At 50.7% G+C, this 26593-nt stretch overlaps 1 protein-coding gene across 1 annotated transcript in view; it reads right to left on the minus strand.

The window, feature by feature from the left end:
- Positions 1-205: 205 nt before the first annotated feature.
- Positions 206-26593, minus strand: part of ITIH5 (inter-alpha-trypsin inhibitor heavy chain 5) — a 65603-nt gene continuing 39215 nt past the window's right edge. Inside the window, exons 8-14 of the mRNA XM_069458667.1 lie at positions 13886-14054; positions 10402-10711; positions 9330-9889; positions 6704-6757; positions 4277-4393; positions 3048-3425; positions 206-1610 (exon numbers count right to left, since the gene is read on the minus strand). Of these exons, the coding sequence (XP_069314768.1) occupies positions 1312-1610; positions 3048-3425; positions 4277-4393; positions 6704-6757; positions 9330-9889; positions 10402-10711; positions 13886-14054 (1887 nt within the window). The 3' untranslated portion in view covers positions 206-1311. The remainder of the gene's footprint in view (positions 1611-3047; positions 3426-4276; positions 4394-6703; positions 6758-9329; positions 9890-10401; positions 10712-13885; positions 14055-26593) is intronic.

The raw sequence follows: 26593 nt of genomic DNA on the forward strand, positions 1-26593 counted from the left end.
ACAGCCTCTTTCTCTGACCACAGCCTTTCGTTCTCTGCTCTTTGGCCCAAGTTTCCCTGCAGCCATCCGCTTCCTGTCCAGGCCCTGAGAAGACCGAGCAAGAAAGAAAATCAAAAACCTTTAACAGGGGTGGTGATGGAGGCTTGGGGCATTGGCCTTTGATGATATAACCAGACTTGACAGGGGGTGTTTAGAATGAGAAGGGAGACCTTCACTGATTTTAACCTTTTTCTTAGCGGATCAGGTTTGTACAAGTTTTGGAACCAAAGTCCCCGTTCACGCAGATTTCCTAGTTTTTGCCCATCTGAGAGGAGGGAAGCCTTTTCAACTTCTCTAAGCACGTACACGCTTCCCGCTGTGGGTCCGCTGACGGGCGCGCCCTGTGCTGGCTCTCCCCCCGTCCCAGTGCCGTGCACATGTGATTCATTGCCTCCTGGAGGACCACAAGCCGGAACGGTCCAGGAACTCTGGCAAAGGCCGAAGAGCTCCAAGTAAAAGATTCGTCCCTCCACAGGCAGACTCTCCAGCAGCAAGACGGGCCAGTGAAAGCCACCCATGCGGGTTGTCCTGTTTATTAAAAGCACTTGTCCTACTGGAATAAACTGGAGAATACCCACTCGCAAAGTCAAGCGGTTTACAGAGCCCATCAGAGAGAGACCAGCATCTGGAATCACCATTGTTCCACGTTCAATTACTTTTGCAAATGAAAACTAATTTTAAGGGTGAGATACCACAGCAGAAGAAAACCCCCTCCTAAGGAAAGACTTAATGGTTTACAGTGATCGCATTCATGCGCCATTTGCATGCCCGGTGGCCTGGCTTCGACGGGAGCTTCCTGCGAGGCAGAGGTTGGCCGCGCACCTGGGGAGCGCACGGTACTAAACGGAGAGATTCCTAAGTGTCAGCATAAGGCAAAAAGCAGACCGCCCGAGGTTGGCCGTTTCCACGGAGCAAACACGCTTTGCAGCAACCTTCCTTCACCAGCAGGTGTGACCTTACGGTGGGCTGTGGGACAGACAAGCCGGCTGGCACAAGACTGTGACCTTTCTCCCCGAGGTGCTACCGTGTTTCTCTGCTGCAGAAGGGAGGGTGCAGGAAGCAGGAAGAGTGAGCAGGAGGAGGTGACATTGGCGCTCGAGCTCCCCGCCCGTCCCCTCTGCTCACAGACGCGGGACCTACACCCCAGCCGGCGCAGGGCACGGGGGACAGCTACTTGCCAAGAGCGGAGGCGCACACAGCACACAGGCCCCAAGATGAGCTGCACCACCGAGTCCCCCAGGCCACCCCTCCTGCCGCGCACACGTGCCAGCCTCAGCGTCCCTCCGGCATTCCCAGGCCAAGCGTCATCTCTGTGTCAAACGGGTGAGACGCCAGGTAATCCCCGTACTCCCCGTCGATCAGCATGGCGGCGCTGTTCCTGGCAAACCAGCAGTCCACCTGCTCCTCCCCGTTGTAAATCTTCCTCTGCTTCCAGACCACGGGGACCCGGCGCCCTTTCACCTTGAGGACGGCCTCAGTCGGCTCCGCCTGGGAGGACGGCGGGCGAGTGAGATTCCTGCCGAGCCCCCCGGGCTCCTCCGTGAGTTCGGCCTCCTGGTGCAGGAACTGACCTGGGGGGACAAAGAGAGCACCGGGGCTGAGTCCGATGGGGACCACAGCGTGCAAAGTTGCCCTAACGAACTGAGAGAGAAAGCTGGGAGGACTCAGACAGGGGCAGATAAGCAGGGAGGTGGGGTCTGGGCCTCCCTCTCCTGCCTGTCACAGACTCCCCCACGCTCTCTGCTGGGTGGTATGTGCGGGGTGGGGTCCGGTTCATTCCCGACACTTCGTCCTCAGAATTCTGCAGGTTGGGTGAGGACACTGCTCAGCCCGAGGAACACAGACGTGCATCTGCACGAGGGGCTCGCGTGGCCGCCAGGAACCACAGAACCCGTCCCGCTCAAGGGCCAGGAAATCCTGCCGCTGCACCGAGCCCTGACAGTGGCTCATTCTTTATTTTTAGGCACGGGGCCCACGTGAAATTGCACACTGAAGAAAGCCAGCCAGAGTGGCCACACAGGTGACTCCCACGAAGGAAATATTAACACCCCTCTCGCGCCGAGTGCTGGGAGACAGCTCCGTGGCCGGCCTTCCCTGTGCCTTCTGGCTGAGGGGCCGGGAACCACACTTTACGATGACTTCTCTCCATTTCTTTGTCCATTCTCCCAGAAGGCGAGTGACAACTGGTTTATAAAGCCCATTCTTACCCCGGAAAGTCATCGGGAGACAAGAAACCTAACCTGCACATTATTCAGACAGTCACGTGCCTCATAATGACATCTCGGGCAACGACAGGCTGCACATACACTGGTGGTCCCAGGAGGATATGACACCATATTTTTACTGTCCCTTTTCTAGGTCTAGATGTGTTTAGATGCACAAATGCTTAGCACTGTGTTACAGCTGCCTACGGTACTCAGGAAAGTCACACGCTGCACAGGTTTGCAGCCAGGAGCAGCCGGCGGCACCACAGAGCCCAGGTGTGTGCTAGGCCACACTCTCTGGGTTTGTGTAAGGACACTCCATGATGCTCACACAACGAAATCACCTAACAACACATTTCTCAGAATATCCCCACGGTTAAGGGACACATGGCTACACACACACACACACACACACACACATATATATGTCTACAACAGCTACACTCCCATTGCATTTCTCAATCAAGCTAAAGATACTGGAAATATCAACTTCACTTTGGGAAATTTAATTTTATCCTCTAAACCTGTGGTCCCCAAGCCCTGGGTCGAAGATCAGCACCAGTGCATGGCCTGTTGGGGACTGTGTCACAGAGCTCCTCGCCCACCCCCTGCCACACCCATGGAAACAGTGTCTTCCGTGAAACTTAGGAACCTGGGGTGGGCGCTCCCCATTGCCCCTGAGCTCCACAGCCCCCCACATCCCCCATCCTCCTACCCCTGTCCTCCATGAAACCGGTCCCTGCTGGCCCAAAGCCTGGGGACCGCTGCTCTAAACCCAGTGCAGAGGAGCAAGCCGCTGCCCACCTAGCAGGCCGTGGCAGCCGCCAGAGAGGCCGTTGCTGCTGGAGATGTAGAAGCCCAGGTGGTTCCGCTGGAAGGGCGCCGGCTTCTTGTAGAGGTGGATGAGGATGACGAAGGCAATGGAGCCCTGGATGGTGACGGTGACGTTGGCGTTGGCGGACACCGACACCTCCAGCCCCCGACTGCCCACCACCACGCTCCGGTTGCAGGGGAGGACCAGCCTGTCCCCCCCGTCCAGGATGACTCTGTTGGGTGTGATCTCGAGGTACGACCTCTCGGGTTTGTTGACGAGGATGGTGATGGTGCCGAAGTACGTGCGCTGTTTCTTGTGGCCGTTGGGAGGAGCGGGGGCCCCAATTAACTCTCCGTTCACTGTCACGCCTCACAGGCCGAGGGGAAAAGAACAGGGGTTAGAGAAACAAAAACTATATCCCCACTTTCCTGCTAAAGGCATCTGATCAGAACGTCCTTCCTCCTCCGGGCTCATCATACAAACATCTCCAGCACGGGTCACGTTGCCGGCGCACGCAGAGGACACACAGTGGCTACCGAATGAGCGAGTGAAGAGTGAGTGCAGGAAGTTATTGGTGGATTTTCCCCCCGAGTCTGACGAGCACCTTGGGACAGGGGAAGGAGGATGCACATTCGGATCAAGATACCATAGAAGGAGACACAAAGCTAAGTATTTCTGCATCCAAATGTAGCTAAACATAAAATTGTTTGCCTTCATTCCGGTGTCTGGCTGTAGTGACAAAAAGTCTTGTGTGGCCCTGACGTGTGTTTTGTATCTACCGGTGGCCACAGATCCTAATTAGGGGACGCTGTGATGCCACTGAGCAGGGTGGTAGAAAGCAAAGTTAGCTTTCGTAGTCCCCAAACTCAAGTTCTTCCAGTTAGGTTCATCCTTAGATAAGTCATTAGAGAACTTTGAGCCTCAATTCCCTCATCTGTAAAATGGGGGGATACGAAACCTAACAGTTTTTGTGAGGCCCCCAGGAGGTTGCGTATGTGTAAGCTGTAAAGTGTCACCAAATATAACTCCTTTCTTTTTTCCTTCCTCATTGTGAACACGGCTGTGGCTTTTCTGGACTTGAGCGAGGCCCGTGAGCCTCATGGTTCCGCGCTGGCTGTGGTCCTTATATTTTACCAACTGGACATTCACCCTGAGAACAGAGGGGATTGAATACCTGCCTGGTCCTTGCGCGGAGGCCGCGATGCGGGGCAGAACTTACCGGAGTCCACGTGATCCGAGACCAGTCTCAGGATGTCCCCGGGCTGCCCGTCGATGTTGAAGCAGACGGTGAGTCTGCTCGCCGGGAAGTCCACCACGAAATGGGGGTCTCCATCCACTGCGGGACGCGGGAAAGAAGGAGGGAGAAAGAAAGGCGTTTCCTGGATGCCTTTTGGGCATTAAATTCTACTTCCTATTTTCCCATGGATGGTTTATTCAATCCCAATGACACCGGAAGGAAGAGGTCCTCAGTTTCCACGTGAGAACGATGGATGGGAGAAAAGCAACTCCCCAAAGTGACCCATTTACGTGGCAATATTTACGTGGTAAAGTAAATATTTGACTTCAGGCCTTCTAAATTCAAATATAACGCTCCTCTCACCCTGCCTCAGCTAGGTATAGACAACCGAGCTTTGCAAGGCAAGAGGGATGAGAAGAGGACAGAGAGAACTCGCCACACACCCTCAACTGTCACGGAGCCACGCTCTTCAGTTTCCCATGTGGCTTTCCCTGTCCTCCGCTTCCCCTCTGACAGCACAGAGGAGAGATCTGAACGAGGCCCCTTCCCCTTCCTACAGCCAGAGTTCTACGGCTCTTCTCCTCCCAGGAAGCCACAGGCTATCTCAGACACATTCATGGCGCCAGCTGTGTGCAGCCCTTGCTAAGAGCCACGCCCGATGCAGGGGAGGGACCCGTGAGACACAGAGTGAGTGACGCTGTTGGAAATGCCTCCTTCAGGCCATTCTGACTTCGCTGCTCTCAAATTGTTGTCCACAGACGGGACCATACGTTCAGCTGGTCCCTGATCCTGTCTGTTCCCCTCAGCCTCAGCTGTGTCACAGCGGCACGGCCTTCCTCTCGTGGTCCCGACAGGCGCCAAGTCCCTCTGACGAGATGGGAGATGCGGTTTCTCTCTAATGTACACACCGAACACAGCCTGCTTCACGTACACCTCTCTCTGTCTACGTGGGTGTGCACGCGTGTGTCCCCGTGTGCTGGAGGGTGTGGGCCCGGAGGGGGCCGGTCTTTCCAAGCTGCAAGCAAATTAACGTCCTCGCTGTCACTGCCCCCAGCATCGCCGAGAAGGGCCCCTGCAAGAATCTGGCTGCTCTCCCCACGGGGGGGCCTCAAGCGCCCCGTGAACTGCAATGTGGGAAGAAACACAAGGTGTTGATTTTTTGCTGATGGAAAAAAAATGACACCCAGACGAGACAAAAGTTCTCATCCATATTTTTGGCATTCTTTAGATCTGACTACTGTCACCTCCAAGTGTCATGGGGCAGTGGTTCCAGAATCCCTGAGGATATCGGAATCCACAGATGCTCAAGTCCCTGTTATAAAATGGCATATAACATTCGCACCTCCTTGCAAATGCTTTAAATCATCTCTAGATTACTTATAATACTTAATACAATGGAAATGGTCATTATACGGTATTGTTTAGGGAATAACGACAAGGAAAAAAGTCTGTACATGTTCAGCAGAGATGCAATATTTTTTCTTCAGTATTTTCCATCTGAGGTTGGTTGAATCCACGGATACGAAACCCACGGATACAGAGGGCAACTGTATAACTTATCTGTTTTCTGAGAATTTCTATGTGTGCATCCCACACCATTTCCACTCAAATAGTCTCAAGCCCTTTACAGGGAAAGACGTTGCTTGCTACAGAAAAGAGGGGTGGTCCCAAAGTCATCAGCCCAGACCGCATCCAGGAGGAAGGTTTCCTTGCATTCCGCAAAGCCTGCGTGTGCTCAGAGGAATTACACTCTGTCCACCAGAGACCGTGGGCTTCTACCCCGCTAGCTAAGCTCTAGGATGTCCCGGGTTTATGAACCTGCACGTACCGCACGGCGGCAGACAGGCAATCCCAAAGGCTTACAAGGGACGATACGCACATTGTAGGAACAAACCCCAGCTCTTATGTTGTTCTTCCTCTGGATTTTTATCTTAATCCCAGCAGGTTGGCAAAAGGAAATGTTAGGACTTTTTTTCTTTTTTCATCTGTTCTTCTCTTCTAAAGCCAAGGATTCAAAAGCAAAAACAAAAACCCTGCCTGTCACACCAGACACTTTTCTTTTTGTAGCACCGTTTTTTTATCCGTAACGCCAGAGGCTGGAAGCACGCAGGCTTCAGATCGCTGAAACAAACGTCTCTTAAACTCAGCAACGATCAGAACGTGCGTCTGCTGTCTGTCTCTCCTTCTGCCGGGACTCCTGCCAGGCCTCCTCCGACTGTGTTATCTCCACGGTGTTTACGTGACAGCTCAGTGACGGTCCTGCCTCCTAGCATCTGCCTCCCGCGGCTGGCTCGATGCCGGGTTCTATGAGCTGGTATTTTAACCGGCTTTGGGGGGGCTGTTTGGTTGCCCACTCTCTGAACATCCCTGATACTCTCAATCCACACACAACCACACCCTTTTCTTTACCTGATGTTTTGGAGATTTTAATTCTTGGCTCGTATGGTTTCTCCAGTGCGGGTCCTGAAATGAAGGAAGAGGACACCACTGTTATTCCTTAAAAAGGATGAGGGGAGAGGCCCACGAGAGGGCTGGAGACGAGTGAATACAGCTCTCAGATACGTCCGCAGCCACTTAAAGAATCAAAACAACATCTTCAAAACCTCGTCTGTCTTAAAGGCGCGAGCATCGCTTTAAAACACACGGGGTTGGGGGGGAATTGCAGGATTAATTATTCTTTTATAAATTAGATGATATTCTTCTTTTCTTTGATTTCTGTGTATATGATAGTGAGAAATACTTTATCACACTCAAGATGCAGTTATGGGGGACGGAGAAACGGGGAGTTTTGTTTAATGGGTGCAGAGTTTCAGATTTGCAAGATGAAAGAGTGCTAGAGATCTATCTCGAAACACGCGAATATACTTAACACTACTTAACGGCATTGAACTGTGCACTCAAAAATGGGTACGATGGTAAATTTTAAGTTACGCGGTTTTTACCACAATAGAAACAAAAGACAAATAAAAAAAAATGTAAAAAAAAAAAAGTTATAACCCAGTGTAGCTATGTGCCCAAGCATAGTTCACAAAGCATCCAGCTTTGAAACACTTTGAAACACTTTGAAACACAAAATATTTTGTACTTTGAATAAGTATTCAATTAAAAAACAACCTAAAAGTAATTCATTTCTATAAATATGATCAGTATCTTATATCACATTGTACGAGCAAAATTGTGTTCCTCTTCACTGGGTTTTGCCCCTCACAGAAATTAAACCTCAAAGTACCTAAATGGTTTTAAGCACCCCCTTCTCAGTGCTGGTCCCTGGCCAGCCCGAGTGCTTGGATGGGATGATTGCTTTGCAGCGTGGCAGCTGCCACAGACGCTGAAAAACTAAAAAACAAAAATTAAAACGCCATCAGAGCTTTACGAAAAGCAGGATTGCCTCGAGTGCTCACGGACACTTCCGGAGGATCTTATTTCCCAAAAACTGCTTCGAGCCATCAGTTGGCTATGTCCTCGTCTCTGTTCCTGGCCCTCCAGGTCTCGCATCATTCGAGTCTCATCTCTCCTGAAGCTACTGAGACGCCAGCTGATGACACAGAATAAAGATCTTATTCAAAAAGCCATCTTTCCTGGATGTGGCGTGGGTCCTGCAAGCAGGACATAATAGCATCTTGCAGCTGGTTTGCAGTCAGGACGAAAACTGCACTAGCTGTGCCAAGACAAGCCCCCCAGATCCCTGGTAACCTCCCCTCCCGGGTTTGAGCATCGAAGTTTCCAGTACTCCATGCCTCGGTGGGGGGGGGGGGGTGGATCCGACATCTGTAGAAAACTCATTAGGGGCCAGAGACTTCCCATATTTAATCCTTGCAAGAATCCTTCAGGGAAATTATCATTATTAAGAGCTCCACTTTACAGGTGAGGGAAGCTCAGAGAGGTTCAGAAACCTGCCTCAGGCTTCACAGCGGGTCAAGGTGGATAGATGCTAACGTCACGCTCCCTCGGCCACACCGGGTGCTCCTCAGAGTTTAGGGTGTGAGGGATCTATGAGTCCTCGCTGGTGGGGTGCCCAGGAGGCCTGGTTAACCTCTGATCCCTGTCCTAGGGGACAGAAACTTCACTGGAACCTAATAAAAATGTTACACATAAAAAACACAAAGTTTCCCCAAAGGGATATTGCCAAGGATACAATCCCCTGCTTTGGTTTAACTGCTCTTCCTTTCTCCTGTTCTTGTCCCTACTGCCCCCCCACCCCCGTGTCCCCATCAAAATGTCCCCAAGCCTGATCGTCTCTGCTACTTCCTGTTCAGACTGAGCAAGAGGTATGGAAAGGGCGAACTCTCCCAAGGGTCCATATCCTTGTGCCTCCCATATGTTTTCAGGAAAATAAAATCAAGCACACAAAGTAACATAACTCTGAGGTACTTTGAAATACACAAAGGCATATAAAAATGGACACTTGTTTGTTCATCTCAGTAACTCCATTTCTGGGAGGCACTTGGTTTACTGATGATTTATCGCTGGACTGACCTCATGGGCACCATTTCTGAGCCAAATGCCACATTTTCTCATTTCTCTAGAGAGCCACAGTTTATAACAATACAAATAACAACAATCTAAGATACTCTCCGAAGACCATGAGCTGCCTGTCGGGTTATTGTCTATAAAAATTATAATACGGCCAGCCTCAGTGGCTCATGCCTGTAATCCCAGCACTTCAGGAGGCTGAGGCAGGAGGATCGCTTGAGGCCAGGAGTTGGAGACCAGACTGGGCAACATAGCAAGACCCCATCTCTAAAAAAAATTTTAAAAACTAGTCAGGTATGGTGGCACCTGTAGTCCCAGCTACTGGGGAGACTGAAACAGGAAGATCCCTTGAGCCCAGGAGTTCAAGGTTACAGTGAGCTCTGATGATACCACTGCACTCTAGCCTGGGCAACAGAGACCCTGTCTCAAGAAAGCACCAATTATAATATGATAAAATCAAACAGATCCCTGCTGAGGTCACCGCGGCCCTTGGTGGGGTTAGAATGTGCATCGTGCACCCAGCGTCCCACACGTGTGGCCGTCACCGGAGCTGCTGCCTTACCTGGTGGCGTGCCGGCCCCTCGCAAGCTCTGCAACACCGGTTCGGGTCCCACAGCAGCCGACAGGCCGTGCGCCTCCTCCAGGCTGCCCGAGGGAGGGCCCGGCTTCTTCAGCCTCATGGCGGTGAAGGGCGTGAGGAAGCGCCGGCTCACGGCCAGGGCCTGGGCCCGCTGCCGCAGCCGCTCCTTCTCGGGCCCGTCGTTACTCTGCAGCCACGAGCTCAGCAGCTCCTTCACCGTGAGGTAGCTCCAGAGGCGCTCCAGGGGGTTGGGGTCCTCCCCACCGTCCCCTCGGGGCCCGGGGCTCCCAGGGAGGTCGGCCCCCACCTTCTGGGGCCCCACGGGCACGTCCGTCTTCAGGATGACGAATTTCTTGCTGTTGCTGGCGGTGACCTCCACGTGCAACTGATCCAGCTGCCTGTCCACCAGCTTCCCGGCCACGATGATCTCCGAGCCGTTGAAGTAGTTGGGGAACAGGGTTTTGGTGGCGTGTTCCACTGCGCTGGCCGGGTAGTCCACGCGGATGTCAGAAAGGAGGGGAGTCCTGATCTCATCGTAGAACCTGCAGCAGCAGAACAGGGAGGGAGAGGATCAGGGCGCTCCAGCCCCAGCAACAGGGTGAGACTCTGTCCCAGAAAAAAAGATCTTTTAACTGCATTACCTCTCTCACCTACTTCACAGGGTAGACTAAAGGTGAACTTACTAGAAAATGCCTTGAAATGCCAAGAAGACAACTATAACCACAGGAGCTCACCGGACACTCACTGTGATGGCCATCGCGCCAACACCTTATGTAGGTTTTTTTCCTTAAACTCTGTCAATCGACCATAATCCTCACTTTATAGGGGAGAAAACTAAGCCACAAACAGTCCTAAAATCTCGCCTGAAGTCACCAAGCAGGACCAGAATTGGAACCCAGCTCTGCCTGTGTTTCAAAACACACCCTGACGTCTCCCAGCACAACCAGCTGTAACCATTTCCGGCACATGCAAGGTTCAGGGGCAGCAAAACAGCCTCCTGCCTGGGCCTCCCACTGAACCCGACCCTCCGCCCCTCGAGACACAGACGACAGACCCGATGAGCTGCGAGCCCGCGTCCTCCTCCTCGTGCACGCGCCGCGTGAGGCCGCAGTTCTCCAGCGACAGTCTCTCCAGCAGCCTGAAGTCCACGTCGTTGCCGATGCCGATGGTGAAGATGCAGACGCGGCCTCGGGCCGCCCCCCGGGTGTTGTTGAGAATCGTGAGGGTGTGGGTCTCGCCCACGGTGGGTTTCCCGTCGGTCAGGAAGATGATGAGGGACACGCTCCGGTCCTCAATGTCGTCCTGGGCCATGTAGTTGTTGAGCAGCGCGATGGCCCTCTGCAGGGCCCCGTTGATGTCTGTGCCTGCAGGACACCAACACGGGACAGCTCAGGCCTCTGCACACACCTGCTGACCCTGAACGCACCTTCACAGCTGCAAGTAACGCTTAGCTGTTCAAGCATTAGTGGGAGTGAGACGTGGGGGGAAGAAACCGCCCACACGTGCGGGGCAAGCCCGGGTTACGCCACCTGTCTGGAAACTTGGCAAGTGTTTGCTAAATAAATATAAAGGACTCAGGATTATCGCTCTGTAAATAAACCTTCTCTGGAAGGTGCGTGATGACACGTTAGCTTAGAAACCTTCACTACCTGAGCATCGATGGTTTCGATCCCCTTTCCCGAGAAGGGCTTTAAAAAGAGCGGGAGTGTGTTGGGAAGAGGTGGCAGCAGGAATTTGGAGGGGACAGGGTCACAGAAGGGAGAAAGGGGCACAGAATGAGGAGGAGGAGAACAGCTGGAGACATGCAGGGCCTTCAGCCGTTGCCCAGGCCTGGATGGCTCCGAGCAAAGAACGGATCAATCGGTGGGGTCACTGTCCCTTCTTTCCTTGGCTTCCTGCCCTTTGGGGATTACCTCTGCTTGTCAGAACCCTGAGACAGAAGGGGGCATTTAAATGTGTCACTTCCCGGCCCACCCTTGTTCCTTTAGAGGCCCTTGTCATCAGCCTCTGATTAAAGCTGTAGCCAGGGTCCGCCGCAGGGGCCGAACAAGTACTTGCTTGGTGGACGGAGAGGTGAGCGGTTGGTTGGCTGAGGTTGAAACCGCCAGCTACGATGAGGTTTCTGGAGCAGCTACGAACTCCATTCGACTAAGCTACTACTCTCCCACCATCGCCAGGCACAACAGAGTTCTTACCCTACCGTGAACACTTATTTCCTTTAGTTTTTATTTTTAACAGCTTGAGACAAAAATTTACATCCCAAAAAATCACCCGTTCCAAATGTCCAAAGTTATGATTTTTAGTAAGTCCACAGAGTTCTGTAACCATCACCACCACCCAACACCCTGACTGCAGTGACTTTTGTCTACCTGCAAAATTGACCACATTTGATTGAACCAGCTCACCTCCCCCATGGCTTGACATTCTCCAGAATTTCTGGCTAAAAAATTAGATAAGTCTAATGTGTGGAACCAAAATGTTCATAATTCTTGTTAACATGCACATAGAATCAAAATGGAAGGGAAAGTTTCAGCTGCAACCGTCCTCAACATGTCACCAGGACCGCTCATCTGTCTTTCCGAATGCCCGGTCTCATCTCACGCTGCCTCTGGATGTGTGGGCAGGATGGACGCGCTGGTGTTTGTTTTCTCTTTAATCTGCACTTAGCGATGGTGCCAAATTGCTCCCTTGCTTTACAGCCACGCGAGCCAAGGCAAAGTGACGGACTGGCTTTCCTGATGCCGGGGCACCCCAGGGTTTACAATGAAGCCTGTGCTAAGCTGGGGCATCTCCCGCCCACTCACAGCAGTGAGGAGCTGCCATCAAACCACTGAATGCACCAGCAGGAAGGACCACTCAAGTGGGCAAAAGCCACAGCCACACCTGACGCTCATAGCGGACTTCCCATGTGCCAGGGCTGTTCTAAGCGCTTTAAATATTTGAACTCATTTCACTCTTGTAACAACTCCATTGTTATCCCATTTGACAGATGAGGAAATTGAGGCCTGGAGAGGTTAAATGGCAAGCAGGAGGTCAAGCTGGATTCAAATCCAGGCTCCCAATCCTGCTGCTACACTTTTTTAGAGAGAGGCAGGTAAATTTGCCGTCCACCTGCAGAGTTTGGGGCAATAAAGGAAACCGAAAGGGTTTCTGAGGTTTGGATTCTGAAGGAACATAACACGTATTGTCTACGGCCACACCACCCTGAACATGCCTGATCTCCTCTTATCTGGAAGTTAAGCAGGGTCAGGCCTGGTTAGTACTTGGATGGGAGAACATGATACATATCGGCTGTTTTCTGAAGCTGTTGACCACCCCCCACAACACACACACACACCCCCACACACACACCATTCTCATAGTAAGCAGTACCATTAAGATAAACTCAATCTATGAATATTCATTGAGCATGCACTGTACATCAAAAGCTGTGCCAGGAGCTATCGGCTATGTGACATTGAAGAGGAATATCTTCCCTCAATGACGTCACAGTCTTGTCAACTTCCTGCTTTATATCATCACCCTAATATTAAACCTCATCTCTTATTTCTCCCATCAAACAGTAAAACAGTTCCTAGACGATTCCATTTTAGAGACTGCTAGGAAATCCCATCGTGAATCAAAGCATCAGCCAAGCAAGATCGAGTCGCAAATTAAGTTCATTTGGGAAATTGTGAATATATGAACAAGGAAAAATCCCAGAAGGGAGGAGACTGAACTGAGTGTTTGGTATGTTTCCAAATAACCAAAGCGGAATTCGCGGAGACCACAACTCCGGGAGATGGTGTCTCTGCAAAGGCCCTTTAAGAAAGAGGGCGGGGGAGGTTCGGTTCCGCTAAACACTCCAACACTGGGTACCTCTAATGTGCCCACTGTGCCAGCTACACAAGTGACAGTAAGAGCAAGACCCATGTCCCGAGGTGAAGGAACTTACATCTGGCACAGTAGGTAACACACTATTCTGATTCTCTCGTCTTCCCAGCGTTCCACGGCCCTTTCTCTCCTCTCTTACCTGGCACCCTCCCCAGGACACGTGTGCAGGGACTCGGAGCTCCACACCCTCCCCATCACCCTGTATGTCCGCAGCCCCTCCCAGGCCACCGTGAGGCACATTCTGCTCACTCTGTGGTGGCCCTGCCGAGAGGGTGGCTCGGTTTGCAGGGCGGTTCCACCCGCCACTGCCCGAGGTGCCCACGAAACGCCGCATCATCTATTTGGCTTCAATTCTCCACCCCAACACAAGTTACAAAAACGGCTTCGTTTTTGTAACAACAAAGCGCTTTGTAACAGGACCCTGCGACAAGCAGGAGGGCCTCCAACTACCTCTCAGGTATTTCGCCCCATAACTGGACCAACTCTGGGAACCGGGAGCGGAGAATTTACAGTTGGCGTTCAGAGAAACCCGAGCTTCTGGGAAAGCTCTCGCCTGCTACCCCCCTCCCCATAATCAGCTGTGGTTTTCAGATCCTCGACTCCTGGCCAAAAAAATCAGTTTCTTATCACAGCGAACCTAACGTGAAAGAAGGGATCGTTTGTACCTCCGGTGGGGGACATGTGGTGGATGTAGACTTTGCCATCCCTGACGTTGTCTGGGGTGACTGGGATCACGTGGTCCTTCCACACTTTGATCCGGCTGGAAAATCCAATGATGCTGAAACGGTCCTGGGGTCGGAGGTCATGGAGGATCGTGAAGAGCGCGTCCTTGGTCTAGGCAAACACAAAACCAGAACCGGTCACAGCCAATCGCGTTAGTGCACTTGTCCCCGGCCTGGAACAATCTCAGGGTTCAAGTTCAGTGTCTATGCTGTAACAGTAACTTGGCTAAATGTAAAAGAACTTGTCACCGAGGTGGGGGAAAAAAAAAAAACCAGTATAAATATGTTAACAGTTGTATACAAGATATGAATAAGTGTTTAATATAATACGTGAAATGTCACATGCTGCCACCAGCCGTGGTGTATCGGGGCCTCCATGTCTTCACCATCGCCTTTCTCTCAGCCTGGAATGTTCTTCCCTAGTGCCTTAGTCCCACCTTTCACTGCAAAAGGCCCTGGTCATTCTTCAAGACCCAGAAAACCGTGCTGAAGTCTCTATTTGAAACTCGTCCTAACTTCCCTAAAGAGAGCGGGTCATCCCCTCCCTCAGGCTGGCACTGTCCTGTTACAAAGTGCACATCACACAGGAATGACCGTTCTATGTCCCTTTCCCTGACCAGACTGCAAGCTCGTTGTAGGACGAGAGCAAGGGATGAGTTTTGTGAAATCCATCTTCTCGCTCTCCCAAGGGATGCCCCCTCCCCACTCTGCGGAGACCCCCGTCTCCCAAGCCCGGCTCCCGCCCCCAGGAAAGGTGTCAAAGTGTCCTGTGTAAATAAGCAGAATCCACCCCCAAAGGGGCCAGCGCTCTCCAGGAAGACATTTTAAAGTCTGTGGCTGTCCCCACCTGTCCCACAGGTGGCTCAGACTCAACACGTGGAGACCGGAACCTTCATCCTCTGACTCAAGCCTCTCTCTCCCCTCTGCTGCTCTCGAGCCCGGGTGACACCCTTAGCTGGGGCTCCAGGGCAGAGCTGGGACTCCAGGTCAAGTCTTCCCTCGTCCCTGACCCTCACGTCCTTCAGCACCTGCCCTGCAATCCTAGCTCCTCTTTCTAAGTATCCCAGTGACCACACTCTGAGGGGACTTTTCCTTCTTTTGTATTTTTGCTAATACAAAAATAATATCATTCCTTTTTTTAAAAGATCAGAAGAAAAGCATATAAAACCCACATCGTCCCACCCACCTAGAGACAACCACTATTAAAAGGTGGGTGTACCATGTGCAGCTTCAGGAACCTTCCTGTGTGTGTGTGTGTGTGTGTGTGTGTGTGCGCGTGTCTGAGTTTAAAGAAGTGGGAGCATGTACAGTGTAGACCATGCTGCAAAGTTTTCATTTACTGTATCATACATAGTTTTCACGTCAGTGGATAAATGTTAGCCACATTCTAACAGCAGCACAAGATGCGCACACACCGTGCTTTAATATTTCGAGCATTTGAGCAGCCCTGCTATGAAGCTTGTTATTCAGCCATGCTCTGCCCTTGACTCCCGCCTTAGGACAAATTCCCAAAAATGGAATTGGAGCAACAAAGGGCTTGCACTTTGGGGAGGACTCGGCACGTCCCCACGCTGCTGCCAGAGTTAGATTTTCCACCTTCCGCTCTTAAAAGCCTTTGCCGGCTCCTCACTGCCCTCAGCATGAAGTTCAAATGCTTTTTGGATACAAGATCCATAAAACTAAGTGATCCCAGTGGAACTTTCTGGCTTCGTTTCCTGCTGTTCCCACCCCTGCCGCAGACTCTAAGGTCTCATTTCCCCGAGCACCCGACCTCCCTACACACAGCCTGCCTTGGCAGGACTTCCTGCCGCTGCACAAGCTACCGCCCGGCCCCTCTTCCCCACCCCCCACTGAACCACGGTCCCTTCAGGACCCCTGACCTGTCCCTCCTGGGTGAGGCTATTCCCAGGCGGTGGCTCTGTCCCCTGACGCTCCACCCGCTACGGTACGTCCACGCTGTGCTGTCATTACCTCCTCACGCTCCTTCCCAGCTCGGGGACTTTGCATCTGCTGTTCCCGTTCCCTGGGATGCCCTTCCTCGCCATCCACACTGCTGCTGTCCCTTCTCCTGTGGTTCTGGGCTTACACCTTCTGTCCCAAGAGAGCCCTGCCTGTCCCCCCTGCCGACCCCGTCCTTCCCTTCACTGCACGGACGGAGGGGACGTCACTCTCCTCTGTGCATGGACTGACCTGTCCTCCATTCCACGTTCCTGGGGGCAGGAACGTTTTCTATCTTATTATCCTATAGTTAATGCCCTATAGTGTATTTTATTATTCTATATTCTATAGTTAATGCCCAGTGGTGCCTGGCACATAAGAGATGCTTGATAAATGTTTCCTAAATACGTGAGTGGTGAGTAAACCGTCTCTCCGCCACGCTAGAGAGGGAGCTCCTCGAACAGCTGTTCCCCTGGCCTTTCCCGTCCTCCCAACGTGATGTTTTGTACAGTGTGGGCTTTTAGTAAATGTCTGTTGCATCAGAAAATAAGTGAGAGAGACACAGAGAGAGAGAGGGGAGAAGAGAGGGAAACAGGGGAGAGACAGAGACGGGGGAGAGAGAGAGACACAAAGAGAGACAGAGATGGGGGTTGGTTCTGTTGTTACAAAGGTCGTGAGAGAGACACAGCCTGCCCCGGGGGCCCTGGACAGGTACTACTGACACGGATGACGCCCAGGAAGCTCCGAGCTCCTGACGGACGAGCCGCAGCAGCGACCAGCAACTCAGATAACCACGCCAGCGGCCGGGCTGCAGGGTGGGGCGTGGGGAAGGGGCCCCGTGTCGGCGAGCCAGGCCTGTTAGCTGCTGGTATCCTCAGGATCCGTAAATAGCGTGCCGAGGTCCTGCGGGGGGACGGCTGGCTCCTGTGCTGGTATTTTTCCCCGTGGTGACGGGTACTCTGCTTTGAGAGTCGCTCAGTCCCCCTCCTTCCCCAGCTCAGCAGCCAGAGGCTCCGTATGACCTTGTAAGGCCGCAGCTGCGACTTGTCCTCGCGTGCACCAGGGAAGGCGGGCGGGCGCCTCTGGCTGCTCTGGCCCCACTCGCTGGGAGAGCCCTGGATGGTCTCCCGCCCTGGTCCCAGGGGGCCACCAGAAGCCACTGCTGCTGCTTCCTACAGCTACCAGCTGCTGTTAACCCTTGCCTGGCCCGCCCCTGCCCGTCCCTGGGCTGCGCACTGAGAGCTCTGCACCCGCAGGAGGCTGGAGCAGGAGGTGAGCGTCCACACCGGAGCGCGCCGGCCTGCAGCTGCAGCCCGGCCTCCTGCACACCGTGTTCAGATGCTGAAGATGAACCCAGGCTCAGTCCGGAGCACAGGGTGAGCACATTCCAGGCAGATCAGAGGCAGCGGGCCTGGAATCAAGCCTGTCAGGAGGCCTGAACTGCCTGAAGGCAAGGAGCACCCCACCCACCACCCCGAGGGGCTGGACTAGGTGCCCGCCAGGGTCCCTCCCGAGTCTGAGATCCTGTGACATGACTAGGAAGAGCTGCACACTCCCCCAGAGCAGGAGACGGACCAGGCTGGTGGCCACCCGCCCGCCAATGCCCTTCCTCCTGGACACCCCAGGATGCCCCGTCCCCTGGACTTCTGCCTGCTCTGCCCTCTCCACGCTGCAAAGAGCCACCCTGCTCGAGACGAGTACCCCCAAAACACGCAACGTGGAGCAATGACACCCCCAAATCAATCTGTTAATAGGTGACCACAGGAGACCGCGGAAACGTCTCCCTTGGAGATCTTTATAACAAAATGAACGTACAGAATCTGCGAGCACACACACTACACGGTTCCCACCCACAGGAGACAGCAGAAGAGATCTCTAAAAAAATCCAGATTGTGTTTGGACCAAAGGGAGATTTTTCTTAAAAGGGACACAGAAACCATACATGGAAAAGATATATTTCTGACTATCTGGGTAGCAAAGAAGTACCTGGGCCTGACTGCAGGCGTCAGACAAGGTTCCTTCCAATCCTAGTTATTTAGAATCACAAAGAATAGGGATTACTCTCCGCTTAAAACTATTTCATGGTGATGGATTCTTCTTCTTATATGTACTTTCCTTGGGCTAACAGAAGAAAAAAAGTATTTCTTTTAAAAACACGGTCTTAGACGTTCCTTCCAGCTCTGCCTTGGTTTACTACTAAGTCGTTTAATCTCTATTTAAATTCTTCCAGGCACAGGCGGGACATAAATAAATAAAAGTCAACTCAGATTCTCCAACCATTGGCGATGGTTGGCGATGGTCCCTCTTGCTCCAGCGGATCTTCAGGGAGGCAAATGAGACGGTCTCTTCTAACGGTGTGTGTAGACGGTCGAGCTGGGCCCCAGACACACAGCCTCCTTTCACGTCACAGGTCCCAGGAAGGGAGTGTCAGGGGCAGTTCTGTCCTGTGCACTGTGCGCCCTGCATGAAGCTGCACCAGGAACAAGGACGGGTCCCCCCCTTCCCTTCCTCTCTCTCCCTCTTCCCTAGAAAACTGAGCCCAGACTCCCGGCCCAGCCCCCAAAGGAGCCGGCATCCCACGCCGTTGCCATGGCGTCAGTGACCAGCGAACACCTCCCAAGTGGACACACGTTATCTAACAAGACCTCAGGGGAGAAGCCAATGGAGCCCATGCAAGAGGCAGCTGCAAACTGACGCTGACACAAAAGGCTTTTGTATCACAAAATCACAAACCCTCAGTCTTCAGATCTAAGATGAGGGGAGCCAGTGACATCATAGGTGAATCCAAGTTCAGGGGATTCGGTATTGGCCAGGCCAGGCTTTGAGCACAACGATCAGGCTGTTCTCCTGAGCGGTCCATGCCCTGTCTCATCTGAAATGCTTTCCAAGGAGTTAACATTTTCTCCACACGGAGTTGGTCCACACGGCCCTTTTGAATGAGCCCAAGAGGAAGATCTAAGACCAATAGCTTAGAATAATCCAACCAAGAAATCAAAGACCTTCCAAAGGCTGAAGTGGGGCATGGAAGAGAATCGTGATCAGGAAATACATCCCAGGAGAACAGCCCTGAGATAATATTGGACAATGGGAAGTCCCCAAGATGATGACTGCGACTGCAGGTCAGCCTCACCTTCCGGAAGGTGGGCAGGCAGCGGACACAGAGGGCAGGGTGTGTGTGTCCCCACTGTCCACCTGTTTCCCTGTGAGTCGTCCCTGGTCCAGCTGGCAGGAGGGTCTCAGAGCCCGGGACCCCTGACCCTCGCTGGGGGTGGCAGTATGGCCCTGTAGTCATACCACCCAAAGGGACAGATGGAAATAAAAACTGTCCGGACTCCATCAAAGTTTGCACCGACAGATTCTCACTGCAACCTTCAACTATGTATCTCAGCCTGAAACGAGGAGAATGGACATGTCCACCAGCCCGGCTCAGATCTGTCACCCCTCCCTGAACCCCACAGATAGCCGTACATGGCGCAGTCCTGAGTCACCTTGGCGTCACAGTCACAGCTGAAACCAGAGTAGCCGTGACCTGCCAGCAGATGTGGCCAGTCCGTGGGCACCAGCTTTGCCTCAGCGGGAGCATCTCAAGATCATGGCGTTGCAAGATCATAAAGACTTATTTTGCAAAACCGCAGCATCAACTTCTATGACTCCCTGTCAGTTTTTCCATGATTTGAAGGAAAGTTCTATGAAATCTTACCATGACTGACCCATCAAGCAACCAGATTTTTTTTTTTTTTTGAATCCCAACTTTAGGAGGAAGGTGATTAAATTGAGGGAGAAAGACCATTTCTCTATAATATGTTTGTGTTTATATCATTGCTACCCGTAAAAAAATCTAGCAACAGATTGGCTTCAGAAAAGAAACCAACCAAAACTTTAAAAAGTAATGCTAGTCCACTGACTCTTGAACAACAGAGGTTTGAACCGCGTGGGTCCACTTATCCGCAAGATCAACCCTTCTTCCTCCTCCTCCTCCTCAGCCTACTCAAAGAGAAGTCGACAAAGATGAAGAGCTTTATGAGGATCTACTTCCACGTGATGAATAGTAAATATATTTTCTTTTCCTTATGATTTTCTTAATAAGATTCTCTTTTCTCTAGCTTACTTTATTGTGAGAATATAATACATGATACATATATAAAACATGAGTTAATCAACTGTTTATGTTATCAGTGAGGCTTCAAGTCAACAGGAGGCTATTAGTAGTGAAACACTGGGGGGGAGACAAAAGTTATACTTGGATTTCAACTTTGTAAGGGGTCAGCCACCCGCCCCCCAACCCCCTTGTTGTTCAAGGGTCAACTATATAAGTAACACTTCAAGGAGTTGTGCAAACTCATAAAGCAATCAACACTAGCACAATCTCTGGTTCCTTCTTGTTGCTACCGTGCTATAAATATCTCCTGGAATGAAAACACTGTATAATTTGTATTAAAAATAAAAATTCTAAACTATAATAAAAGAAAGAGACTGTAACCAAAAAGGTATCTCTGTCAAATTTGGGGTATCGTGTTGAAAGAAACTGAAACTATTTTTCTACTGGCTAAAATAAAATGTTCTTTCGGGAGAAACAGCAGAACCTAAGATAAGCTTTCTTTATATAAATGGAAAATTTGGAATAGAAGTCATCACATCTTCCAGTACGTTACAACAGTTTAGTAGATGCTATATAGTAACTTGAAATGCCACGTAGAAGGAAATGTAGGAAACACGGTGTTCTTTGGACTCAACATTTTAGTGTTCACACTACTATGAAAAGCATATTTCTTAAACAAAATCACAGGGTTCCTGGTATTCAAAAATATATTATTTTATTTTTTATTTATTTTAACCCTATTCCTGTCCCTTCTACAAAAACAATATTATTTTAAATAACAACAATTTCATGTACTATTTGAAATCTAATTTCAAATGCTCTTCCAATGCTGTACCGTGTGGAGATAATACACTCTGATTTGGAATACCTCTTCACAGGTGTGTTTACCTAATCTGTGTAAAAATATAAAACAGCTATTTCTTTATAGCAAGATAAAAACCACCTTTATAATTCAGATGGAAATACCAATATCACTTCAGGGCTGGTTCTAAAATCGAATGATTGTTAAAGACTTAAATTCTGGCTAAATTCAGGCTTAACTTAAAAAAAAAAAAAAGAACCGATTAGGTTCGGATATTAAAATATTTTTGTAATATAAACATAACTAAATCGCATCAGTCTCTGTGTTTGGATAACGTTATTCTAACTTGAGAAGCCAACTATGTCTCGTCTCAACCCTCCTGCTCCTGTTAGGATCCGTTCCTGATGTTTTGACTTTGCCTTGACAAGCGTGTCAAACATTCACCTAATAGTGTCACTGTACATTTGTCTCAAGAGCTCTTTGCCAAATAAAATTTCTTTGATTCTTTACAACATACTAGGCACATCTATTTTTTATACTTGATGTGTAAATGACTCCAGGCTCAAAATGGATTTTTTTTTTCCCATTTCTCTCCACGTGGAAGGTTAGTACTTGTGAGGAGCGATGTCCATGGTCAGTTCTATACTTCTCGCTCAGCCAAGAATACAGCCTTCCCACGTGGCCTGAGGAGGCTTCCCGAGAACACAGCCACCCACACCTGCGGGGTGCAGGCGGTCATCTCCAGGTGCAAAAGGATGGTGACCAGGTGAGGTTCACCTGCATCTACAGATCGCCGAGAAGCCGGTGACCTCCGGCCACTGTTCTGACACGCCTGCTGGCTAAAATGATTGAGTTCCAGTCTCCAGTGCCTTGGTCTAGATTCTGAAGTTTATATTTCCCAGCTGTGTGTTTGGATTCCGGAGTCCTGGCTGTTCCATTCTACAGATTTTTGGTGTCAGACTCTCTGCCTGCCTTTGACCCACTCTGTCCTCCCTGCAGCCTGAGTTCTCGTGAGTCCTGTTCCCTGGGCTTGGGTCCACCCTCTGCCTCCTGCTATAAATTCCTAGAGATTTTTCTTGACAAATGTTAAGAACATAAAACACAAAAGTATGAAGAGGCTGGGAGAAAGCCATGCTCCACGTAAAATCATGGAACAGCTATGTGAGAAGTAAACACAGTATATCAACAAATGTAGTTTGTATATACGACAAAGTATTTAGAGGAAGTAGAGCCTCCCTCCACCAGGCAGTGTCTCTTTCCACCTTCCTGGACTTGGTCAAGGTGAGATTTTTATTGCAGAAGGGAAAGGATTATAAAACCGGGTGAGGACCCTTTGGTTACTTTTTCTTGTCTTCCTTATTTGCACTGGATGGGACCCGGACAGCCAGAAGAGAGTCCACAGCAGCTCTGTAGGGAAGGGGGTCCAAGTGAAACCTCACATCTCTGCTCGTGTCGGCTGGCTCAGCCACCAGGAGGAAAAGCAAAATGGCTTCAGAACTAAGTTCTGACCAATCAGAAAGGTAGTACGTCGGCCGAGGTTTCAGATGTGCCACGTATCTCAGAAATCTGAGCTAGTGGGTGGGTACAGTGGCTCACACCTATAATCCCAGCACTTTAAGAGACCGAGGCAGGAGGATCGCTTGAGGTCGAGTCCCATACCAGCCTGGGCAACATAGCAAGACCCTATCTCTAAAAAAATTTAAAATTAGTCAGGCAGTGTGGTGGTGAACACATCAGCCCTGCGCCTTCCGGCCCTAAGAAGAACCGATCACCCCCCCACTGTGCAACGGCGGGACCTCGCGTATGTCTCCATCACAGGGAGCTCTTTGCGTGTAACCTTCGTCTGACTTTCTCTTCTCCTCTGGGCTTCTCGACGGAACAGGCTCTGTCTCGTTTATCTTTGTACCCCCCAAAAGCTCTCCCACCGCAGATAGCCCATATTTGTTTCATTCTTGGAGAATCTGAAGTCCAGAGTCAAAGCCAAGACGGGAACCTGAGCGAGAGTCAGGTGTCCCGAACAAGGGAAGGTGGCAGCTGTGCTATCAGGAATCGTGGGTACCCAGCTGCAATTCAATCCACCTCCTTCAATGCCCGGAGGGACAAAGCTCTCTGACACTCTGATAAGCACTTCCACGCTTATTATCTCACTTAATTTTCTTTGACGTGCAGTGTTTATCTGGTTGTTGCTTGTAGCAAAGTTTCCTTTCAGCCCCTATCTGGCCCTTCACAGAAAAAGTCTGGAGACTTGAGTGTAAAATTAGGAAACCAGAAATGGGGGGAGCCGGGCTTTGCCGTTATCTCCTGGCGCCATGTTCCCGGTGCTCGCAACGGGGCTGCAACCTGAGCAGGTAACGCAGGAGCACTCAGAGCTCTAGAGTGACAAGTTTCTCTTTGTCCACAGCCACATAGTGGCTCCATTCAGAGACGCTCAACGTTTTAAAAACATGACCTCATCTGGGTACATCTTAACTACTTCGACAAAAAAATTTTCTAAAAACGAGGATCTCCCAATTTATCTAAAATTATCTGCATTGTCATTGTTGAAGAGCAATTTTTTTCTTGAAACTAAAAACCCAAGTGTTCACTGATGGGCTAGGGAAAAAATACTCCGCCCTCCGTCCCTCACTGGTTTCCTCATAGTCTGAGTCAGAGACAAAAACTCCAGTTTTCCCACTGACTTCTCTCCTCTGCCCCACGTCCCAGATCTCTGTTTTGCAACGTGTTCCTGAAACATGCATCTGCTAGAGGGACTGTTCTGACAAGGGCAGCCCAGTAGATGAGAATAAATACTGTCCACTGAAATGACCTCTAGTCACATGCCAGTTAGTCACTGCTCTAGACAAGCGGTCAGCAAACTCTGGCCCAGGGGCCAAGTCCATACTGCTGCCTGTTTTTAATAAAGCTTTATTGGAACATAACCTTGCTCACTGCTTTGCACGCGGCTGTGCCTGTGCTCTTGCACTATGACTGCAGAGCTGAGTCGGGCGGTTACCATAGACACCATCTGGCCTGCAAAGCTAAGATACCTATTACCTGTCCCTTGCAGAAGAAGTTTGCTGACCCCTTTTCAGAAAACCAGAGAGGGAAGCTAGACTGTTCTAGGGCCACGCTCTCTGACACTCACAGAGCCCCGCAACCTGCATAGGCAACGCAGGTGGACTCAGAGCTCTATATTGTTGATTTTTATTTGTGGGACAGCCACGGAGCGCTTGCCTTCTGAGACTCTCCCAGTTTTCTAGACCAGATCTCACTGGGCATCTGGCGTCCTCCTTCCTTCCGAGAGCCTTCGTTTGTGCGGGGAGTTCTCCCTTCCCAACCAGATTGCTAGTCTTCTGAGGCCCTTCTGGGCCCTGCAGCCTGTGCCTGACATTCCTCCAGGCTGCTCAGGGAACCTCGGGCTGCCTTCTTGGATGCTCACATGCTAATATCTTTCCAGAACCCGCCCTTTCAAAATGTGGCAGAGCCGCATAGTCGTGAAGAGGACAGCTAGAACGTCACACCACTGGACATCATTGTACTTGACAGTGACCCACCTTTCCTCAGCCTGCACCTCCACCATCTGCACGCTGGCACCCAACCCGTCCCGTCCAAATTACAAAAGGGAGCGACGTCTGCGGCCCTGCACATGCCCGAGGGATGCCGCACATTAATTCTATGGGTCAGACAAGAACAGCTGCATTAATTCCTCTTAACAGCAGTCTGCGGGCTGATGCCTCTTTGGGCAGGTGACGGCTGTGTGCACGCACCTGAGATGGGCAGCATTGCCCATCTCATTACTCGTTGACAAGGACAGGTAGAGCCTCGAAGCTTAACAGGTGGGCTACAGCTACGTCACGGTCCGTATCTAACGTTACGGTCAAGTGCTTTAGGTAGGCCAACCTCGGCTTGAAACCTAACTCTTCTACTTGTAACTTTGGGTCTTTCAGCCTAATTACATCACCTTCCCATTTATAAAATGAGGATAGCAATGTCTACTTTATCGAAAGCCGAAAGATTAAATGAAAAAAAAAAATGCATGTAAAACCCTCAGAGTGCTCTGTACGCACTCATCACTCAATGGTCTCTATTGTGCCCTAAAAAAAAAAAATGCAAAGTACATTTATTGTTTATGTGCTGGGAGCTTTGCAGCAAATGTCATTCCCGACTGTGTGTCAGGTAATCTGCTGAGAGCCAGGAATACATACTATGATGATCAAAAGCAAGATGTTCCCCAAATCATGGAGCTAACCAACTATCCCCCTGTAAGGTTACACATAAAATGCCCAAATAGCTCCTGGGAGCCCAGTTTTGGACAGTGAGGAAGAACCTCGTGTTCTAGAGCATAAAGTAAACCTGCCAATGAAGCGCGAGCAACACGCAGTTCTCCAACCCATTCATTACATTTTCCCTCATTTTAATATGGCAATTGCAGATCAGAAAAATGCTTGTTCTTTACCCTCTAAAACTAATTAAACAGAAAAAGGGAGACCACCTTTCAAAAGCTACATGGGAACCCGGGTTGGCATAGAGAGGCACAGAGTGTGGGAACAAGTTTGGAAAAAGTTACAGCAGGAAAAGCATCCGGAAAATGATCCATCCGTCACTGCTTGGTTGCCAAAGAGGGTCCCTTAGCCAAGATCCTTAACATGAAGGTGACAGTGGTAGATAAAATTATATAGATTAAGAGAAAGAAAGAGAAGCAAGTGCAGGCCTTGGTCAAGGAAAAATGTATTTAACAGACAAGGCATTATCCTTAACGCCCCCAAGGACATGTACATTTGCGATTTTGCAAGTGCTAATGCTTTAGCGTGCAACTAGCAAGGAAGAAGGAAGTCGACCCCCATCACATTTGTCTCCCCTCTTTTTGCTCTTCTCAGCTGCCACCCTGAGAAGTTTTACAAACTCCAGTCGAGAGGCAGAGATCCTGCCTGCCCCAGCTCCAGAGCCATCTCTCCGTGATTCATCTGCAGGCGCACGTGGAGGAGAAAACAGCCAAGCTACGTGCCAGCCAGCCGGGGGCAGCTCTGTCGCTGTTCCCAAGCTGGGGAAGTCCTGGCTTCTGGGCGCATATTCCCACCGGGACTAGGACAAGAACCAGAGAATTCCAGGTGCGCACAGCTTCGGGGGCTCCCCAGTGTGGACACACCCCTTCCTGAATGTGCATTTTAAGGTTGAATGATCTTGACAAGTAATTATCAAACACCAACTAAGTGCCCTACATTGAGATAAGTGCAGTGAAGTCTTCCAGGCCCCTCGCCGATGGGGGTGCCAAGAACATCCAGAATAACAGTGAATCATTCAGAACAGAATCCAAGTGGACCCGTGACAAATGTCCCGTGTTGTCAAGCCTGTTGACACAATATGAAAGCCCTATGCGTGGGGTGATTTTCCTTCTCACCAGTAGACATCATACCACATACAAGACTCTACGAAGAGCCAACTAAGCTTTTTGCTTAGTGCCGTGGCCTCGGAGAAGCCTTGAATTGCTAAAACAGTCAACAGTTTCCAAACCGCTCAAGGCATTGAGGGGCGGGAGGAATTGCTCAGACATGTGTTTGGCTGCTCGGGGCGGCTGTCCTGGAGGGAAGCCACGCTGTAGCTTAGCAGCCAGCGGAGTGCATGCCAGACCCTCAGCGGCCGGCAAGGAATGGATCGTAGCATCCAGGAATGAAGGAAGAAGAGAGAATAACAAATGGTCTGACATCTGTTCTTACATTGCTCTTGCATAATGCAAGGAAATCCCTGCCTTCTGCAATGCGGCCTTCTTCTCACGTGGGTCCTAAAATGTAAAATTGCACTGACCTTACATCTTGTGCATGTCTCTCGGTTGCCT

The sequence above is a fragment of the Eulemur rufifrons genome, chromosome 25 (genome assembly GCF_041146395.1).
Source record: "Eulemur rufifrons isolate Redbay chromosome 25, OSU_ERuf_1, whole genome shotgun sequence".
Lineage (NCBI taxonomy): Eukaryota > Metazoa > Chordata > Mammalia > Primates > Lemuridae > Eulemur > Eulemur rufifrons.